This window comes from Lolium rigidum, chromosome 1 (assembly GCF_022539505.1).
Source record: "Lolium rigidum isolate FL_2022 chromosome 1, APGP_CSIRO_Lrig_0.1, whole genome shotgun sequence".
Classification (NCBI taxonomy): domain Eukaryota; kingdom Viridiplantae; phylum Streptophyta; class Magnoliopsida; order Poales; family Poaceae; genus Lolium; species Lolium rigidum.
Window position 1 is genome coordinate 354,000,579 of NC_061508.1, and position 7,970 is coordinate 354,008,548.

A 7,970-nucleotide genomic window follows, 5' to 3' on the forward strand; every position below is an offset into this window, starting at 1 on the left:
ATTCTTTTTCGACTTATCAAGTAGACTAAACAATATGAGGCATAAATCTCGCTCTCTTTCCTTTTTTTTCCGTGGCATTTTGATGTGACTTCCTTTCCGTGTCCAACAAGGGGGGATTGAGCTGGTCCTTAGCTTTGGCGCCATCTCTCCATGACGATGGCCAACGATCTACTCATGCAGCTTCACGGAGAAGATCCTCTTCATTACGGTATGTGTTGTCTCCCCTCTCTCCACTGATTTTGGTGCGCTCCCTTTTCGTGGAGGCCAGCATCACTGCTAGGGTTCATGGCCGCATTCCACTTCTTGTTCATCGGTAAAGCTTCAATGTTTACGTATTACGATGATATTGGGATGGTCCCCGCTCCACCGATGATGTGTCTGATTATGACGATTTGGAGCATGTTTTGTTTCGGGTTGGTAGGTCGTCCAACAAACCATACTATAGCGTGGATTAATCTCGATGTTTGTGTTAGTCTAGTGATGAAGTGCAGGCAATAAGTTAGGTTAGATCTTGAGGTACATGTGATTTTGACCATGCCATGTTTCTCTTGTGTTAACTGAATCGCAGATGCAAGTGTTCACCTTTAAATGAATTTTGTGCTTCGATGTGCACAAGGAAATCTTGTGCAACATTTGAACCGGATTTCATTGACTAATTGTTTACATTCGCGTGCACTGAATTCAGTAGTGTGCAACAATGATTTTTAAAGTTCAATTTTTAACATGTCACGTTGTGCGTAACATGTAATCATGTGTGAACTGAATTTCGTGTGCAAATCACTGAATTCAGTAGTGTGCAACGTGTCACCTTTGTGCACCCTTTTTTCGTAGTAGTGTAGTGTGCATGCTTTCGCACAATTTAAACTGAATTATAACCGAATGTTGCATTTATTTATGATTTAGGTGATGACCCGGACAAGTTCACACTACAAATGGATCACAATGGATTTTTTTTTGGACTAGTAGAGAATCTGAGCTACATCAATGATAGTTGTGATTTCTAGGACAACTGCGACATTGGCACCTTCTCGCTGATTTGGATTCATGATTTCATCAAGTTTTTTGGGAATGAGATAACTGAAAGACTACACGTCTACTAGTGCATGCCTGGGAAAGATTTCTTGGATGTTTTATTCTACATTGTGAATTATGTTCATATATTAGCAATGACAGCAATTGCCAAGAAGCGCACAAATTTGTGCATATTCATTGATCACACAAATTTTCTGAAGGGATTGAGAGATGACGTGGTTATAAATGGAGATACACAGCTCCCACGTGTTATAAACCCTAAGAAAGTGCCAAAGGTTGCTAGAGATATCACTTCTACAAAGGGTTGAGTGGGAGGATTTTTAACTAGCTGGAGATGGAGACACGGATTTTGAGTTTTATGATAGAGGCTATGATGCAGAAGATAGGGATGAGGACATATTTAATTCTTTTGTTGACAAGGATGTGAATGACAATAATGAGCACACGGAAATAATAGAAAAGGAGGATTAGGGTGGCCTAGATCATGATGATTTGGAACTAACAAAGCAGCAACATCTTGAGTTGAAGTACAAATTCAAGACATTTAATCCATAAGTTGATATGGAGAGTCCAACATTCAGAGTTCGTATGCTATTCTCTTGTAGAAAAGAATTCAAAAGTGCATTACCTGCCTATAGCATTAGGGAAGGAGCGGATATTAAAAGGTGAGAAATGAAGCTACAAGGTTTGATGGTTAATACTGCAATTGGAATGGTTGCCCATGGTTCATAATATTTGAAAGTGACACTAGTAAACAACGAATTATGATGATGCAAGGAGCTAAGTATGTTACCAGGGATGGTCTGATAATGCATTTGTGGGAAGGCCGACCACAATAATAAAGGCCATGTTAAGTACATTGAGAGCTAGCAAGCAGAAGAAGCTCATGTTGTAGATGAACATGACCCTACCATCTTGAAAGTTTGAAATAATAATTGTATCTTTAAGTTATGAAGCCACATTATGCTAACACATATCCCTTTTAAATTGTGGCAGCACGTGCACAACAAACAGACCCTACAAGACATGCTAGCCACAACTTGACATATGGTATACATAATGGGACAAGAGGTGTTTTCCTACACTCCCAATTGCATATCTTTGTTCACTATTTTTATATTGGCAGTCATGGTAGTATACAACAGTTCCTATTGTGGTTCAAATATTGCCATGTATTATGGTACTAAAAGAATTCACTGTCATATGTCGAAAGCAACACATTATAAAGCTTTTAAGTGTGTATGAACAATTGCCAGATATTGGTGACTTTGTGGCAGCTAAAAGGGACTCGATTTCTATTGGTAATGGAAGGTTTACAACTGCAATATCAATGTCAAGATCAAGAGGCGGGGGAGATACATCAAAAGTGACAGAAAGAGGGAAGAACAAAAGCAGTTGACGATGAAGCTGCAACATCTAGGGTAGGAAGAACATGAGGAAGAAGAGGAGCATCAAGAAGCACAAGAGGAGTAGGGACAACATCACGAGGTACAAGAGGAGGAAGAACAACATTAGCAGGTACAAGAGGTGGAAGAACAACATTAAGAGGTACAAGAGGTGGAACAACAGCCAAAGGAGCAGACGAGAGGTCAACGTACAACACTGGACCTCTGGATCTAACAGTGCTCACAATTTACTTTTTGGTGATAGTGGAGCAAGAACAGAGAGCAAGAAGGGATGCGCTGCCCGATCTAAATGAAGATGTTCCCTTGGATGAGGTGCAAACCTCCTAAAATGCACCACACTAATCCTCCGTGTCAAAGTTTGTGGTTCTGGAATATTTATTATTACAAAGTTTTTACTTTGTTGCCCTGCAAATGATAGTTCATCGATGAATTCGGAGCAAGAACAGAGAGCAAGAAGGGATGTGCTGCCCGATCTAAATGAAGATATTCCCTTGGATGAGGTGCAAACCTCCTAAAATGCACCACACTAATCCTCCGTGTCAAAGCTTGTGGTTCTAGAATATTTATTATTACAAAGTTTTTACTTTGTGCCCTGCAAATGATAGTTCATCGATGAATTGGGAGAATTTATTATCCTAGATTCGATTATCTTGTACTGAAACATAATTGGTCAGTCATAGAATGTTTTTTGTTTTGGATTTTATGTCCTGTATTTCATAATTTGCAATGTGCTGCTCTCTTGGAGTTTATTATGCCTTGTAGTTCAGTGCTCCTGACTACATAGCATCAGTGTGTTATTTCCCTTATATCAACTCAAATAAAATTCAACATTCTCTACGTCTACATATTCTTTTCGAGATTTTCTAAACTTTGAAATCAAAAAATTTGAAGTTTGAAAAAAAAAACAGAACCGGGCTACATTCAGTTATAATTCGCGTGCATGCCTCTAGGGCCCAGTACATAAGTGACAAAGACGTTAGTGGGCTGATTCGTCCCGCAGCCGCATCCCGAAGTCGCCCAGTACACAGATAAACTGGGAGATGCTATCCACCGAGCTGGTCGGTGCCGAAGCCGTCGCCGCACACCCCGCGCGCCCCGGATTACTAACTGGGCCGCGCAGCCCAATATCAGGTAAACCGGTTTTTTCTTTTTCGTTCCTTTTTTTCTATTGTTTGTTTTGTTTTTTAAAAGAATCTTTTTTTAAAACCTGAACATTTGTAAAATTTAAAAAAAAAAATCAATTTTTAAAAATCTGAACATTTTCAGATTTGAACATTTTTTAATTTGAACAAAAATGTATTTTTGTTTCTATGAACAATTTCTGAATTTGAACATTTCTGAATTTGAACAAAATTTATATTTAAACATTTTTCAAATCTGAACGATTTTCATATTAGAACAATTTTCAAATTTGAACAAATTTCGAATATAAACGATTTTCATATTTGAACAATTTTTGAATTTAAACTGTTTTCATATTTAACAATTTTCGAATTTTAGTAATTCTCAAATTTGAACGTTTTTCAAATTTAAACATTTTTCGAATATGGACTTTTCCAATTTGAACAAAAGAAAAAATAAATAGAAAATAAAACAAAACAAAACAGAAAACGGAAAAACAAAACAGAAAAAAAGAGAAAACGAAAGCGAAAAACGCTAAATGGGCCAGGCCCAATACCCGACCAGGGTGTGCGGCAACCCGCATCGGCACCGACCTGGTCGGTGTATAGGACTGGCCCAGATAAACTGCTGTGTGCCACCTCCCCGTGAAAATCCTCTCACCTGAGACCTCCCCTCGCACAGCCTCTCATCCAGATCCATCGCGTCGCCATAGGGATCCACTGAGTGGCACAGTTCCATTTTATTACTTTTTTATTTTCTCACATTGTTTTTCAAATACATTTTTTATTTTCTTTTTCAGGCTATACACGAAAGGAAATTGAGGTACATGAACATATATTTAGTCATGAATGGATTCAGATACAATGCAGAGATTATCAATAATATTATTACTTGTTCTAAAGAAGATTCATGCGATAATATAGTCATGGGCAAGAAGGATTCACAAGGGTAACCAGCACCGGTTTGAAGCATACTTGGTTTCGAACTATTCATATAACCCTCTAATCTGAAAGCATCCAAGACAGCACACATGACAATAACTTATCTCGTCGCACCACCCATGACAATAGTTTTCAATCTGCGGCCATTTCAGACTTAAATTGCAGAGAAGTACGGCATCCTGGTGCTATTATGCCCTCCATCGAAGGTCTCTCCTTTTGGATGCTTGAGAATGTCGCGGCACGCGTGGCAGCGCTCGTAATCCATAACCCCCCTCATCTTGTGATCGATCCTGCGACGTATCTCGTGGCATCCACCTGCAGAGCAACACACATGATATTTCAAAATTAAATACAGATTACAAAGTTCAAGTACAAGCACACACATATCTAAATGCTGCTACAATAGATAAAGCGGCATAAGATCTCTCTATCAACTAAAGCGGCATTCATACAAATCATTTCAAACATGCAGCAGACCTAGACTAGCAAACTGCACATATAGCACTATTTTTATTTTCAAAGAGGTTGCTAGATTTCTTGTTCAAAGGGCTTTCTGTTTGCACTTTTCTATTTTGGAACACCAGTTTGAGTGACCAGAACCTATTGCACAAATCTGCGCGAGGAGAGCTAGTCATCAGGCTGAGGACAATAGTCCATCCAGCACTCGTGCAACAGCTAAGCTGAAGCGACCGATGATATCCACAGCTATCTCAGTTTCATATTTTGAGAACATGAGATGAGAAACTATCTGCCATGTGGAGCATAACCTACAAGCATAAGAAGGTGGCCTCACCAGGAGCTGCAACAGGCCAAGGTGGGGGCGCACCAACAATCCAGCAAGAACTAGAGGTATGTTCAACTGTTTATTTTAGGAAGTTCAGATTAACTGATTTATTTGCAAGTTAATTATTTTATTTTATCTAAATTTGAAGGTGTGAGGAGTGGCTATATGATGTCAGATTGTCAGGCACTGGGAATGAATAAAGCAGGCCAGCATAATAGGTCTCTCTTTCTAATCCCTTTCTATGTGTATCCACAATTAGGCGCTTATCCATAAACAGGTCAACAGGACTCGGGCCTCATACCCCTATTGATCATACCTACAACTTAAGATCTAATCTAGTAGCCATAATAGTGTGATCTTCCTCATTCATGTCAAGGATTAGTTTCCAAGCACAAGAAAGAGCAAAATTACAGTCAGCTTCTCCATGATTTGACTCATCATGTTGAGCAACAAATGCCATAGGTCAACATTTAAATTGCTATTTGTATGATGTATTAAGTTAGTATACTACACATTTGATAAAAAATATAAGACTTAGTTGTTGATGATGTAGAGAGCAGACAAGGAGATCCAAAATGCCTACAAGTATCCATTAATCATTAAGGACCAAGAGTTGGTGATTCGTCCCTAATAAAGAGAGCTTTAGTCACCAAGAAGCATGTTATTGGTTGCTGAACAGTAAATACATCTAAATGGTGACAATGCATAACTATATATTTAGCTTACGAGGCAACACGTTAGTGACCTCAAAATAAAGAGGAGAGCTCTAGTCACCAAGAAGCATGTTACTGGTTGCTGAACAGTAAATACATCTAAATGGTGACAATGCATAAATATATATTTAGCTTACGAGGCAACACGTTAGTGACCTCAAAATGAAGAGGAGAGCTTTAGTCACCAAGAAGCATGTTATTGGTTGCTAAACAGTAAATACATCTAAATGGTGACACTGCATAACTATATATTTAGCTTACGAGGTAACACGTTAGTGACCTCAAAATGAAGAGGAGAGCTTTAGTCACCAAGAAGCATGTTATTGGTTTCTAAACAGTTAATACATCTAAATGGTGACAATGCATAACTATATATTTAGCTTACGAGGCAACACGTCAGTGACCTCAAAATACATAGCAAGAGATTGAGACACCATACCAAAACAAGGAACATCATTAATAGTGGAGACTTGAAGCACTTTCATAGGCTCGGCATCTTCACATGACAGGAGCTCTGGAATCAGCATAAGCTCGGCGAAGAAGAGTCTCTTCATCGGCTGATCGCTCTGATTGTTCTGGGGAATGGCTGTGAAGTTGACATGGGCATATGTCGTTCCACAAGCCTCAGAGAAGCAGTTGGATGTCAAGGCTTGAGATAGATCAAACTGGTTGTGCTGGCATTTTTGTAAAAAGATCTTGTTAGTGAACCAACAACTAATAACAGAATTATATATTTGATAAGTACGTATTGGATGCATACCTCTGCCTTTCTGGCATTATAATGGTTCAAGGCAAGTTGAGCAAAGTGCTGTAATTGTGCTACATGAGAGACCTTGCGCCCAGCGAAGCGTGCTTCCATCTCCTCAGCAGTGACCAGCTCCTCCCTGCAGGTGAAAGTTAGGTACTACTTTGCACTTTCTTCTACCGCATTATCAAGAGGGAAAATTGGCTCCTATACACGGTTATTTTGTGGCCTTTGCCAAATCACAAAATTGTAATGGTACTCAGCAAGTAGTACATGATTTAGTGGTTTGTTTTGGCAAATCCCACAAAATAACGATATCCAGGAGCCAAAAAAAAATTCCTAGAGAGAACAAAGCATGGAAATTTTGGCAGGTGGTGGTGTTCCTTACTTGGTGTCGCTGAGCTCGATGGGGCGGAGGACCACATCCTCCGGCCTGGTTCTGGCGATTTTGCGACATAAGGCGACTTCCTGGGCTCGGGCGATCAGGAAGGTGGCCTTGGCTTCCTCCGAGTCGCAGTCGTCGGCGTCCATTGCCTCCAGCTCCTCGGCCTTCTTCAGGTAAAAGCGGTTCCGCTCCTCAAAATCCACGATCCCCAGCACCTCTACGGCCTGCATGGCCACCCTTGTGGCCTCCATGGCTGGGGTCCGGACGCGCGGGAGCCTCTTCCACCTACCCGGAATCCTCTTCCTCGCCGGCGCCATCTTACGCGCCGGCGGCGGCGGAGGCGGCGACGGCGGCACCGGCACCGGCACCGGCGCCGCCCAACTGGAAGACCCGCCCTCAGATCCTCCTGGGAAACCCTCAGAGAAACCATCAGCAAAGGGTGGGAACTCCATCGTCGCCTCCTTGGACCTCGACTGTCTCGACCTAGGATTGGGGATTCCTTTTAGGAGTATTTATTTATTTAGGTCTTGCGGCTTTATCGAAAAACTATTTAGGTCTTGTCCGGAGTGGCCACTGCAAACCTATTCAGGCCGTCTCAGCATGGACCGGCACATAGTCCGGCCTGTTCCCGTCAAGAAAAGAAAAAAACTCCAGCCTGCTAACAATCCTGTAAAAAACAAAATCCTAAGTCTCAAGTATAAATAGAAATCATAGATAAGATCTAGTCGCTCCGTTCTATAGAATTAAAACTTAAATGTATCACAGTATCTTGATATACTAGCAAAATACCCACGTGTTGCTGCGAAAGAGCAAAATAAATGAAAATATTTTATTACCTACAT

The 7,970-nt window shown here is 40.6% G+C and overlaps 1 protein-coding gene across 1 annotated transcript; it reads right to left on the bottom strand.

Moving 5' to 3' along the window:
* Window positions 1-4,419: 4,419 nt before the first annotated feature.
* Window positions 4,420-7,616, bottom strand: LOC124684647. The gene is made up of 4 exons (XM_047218917.1): window positions 7,132-7,616; window positions 6,759-6,882; window positions 6,438-6,672; window positions 4,420-4,816 (listed from the first exon to the last, which is right to left on the bottom strand). The coding sequence occupies exons 1-4, from the start codon at window positions 7,578-7,580 to the stop codon at window positions 4,656-4,658; spliced, it is 969 nt and encodes a 322-aa protein (XP_047074873.1). The 5' UTR covers window positions 7,581-7,616; the 3' UTR covers window positions 4,420-4,655.
* Window positions 7,617-7,970: the final 354 nt, after the last annotated feature.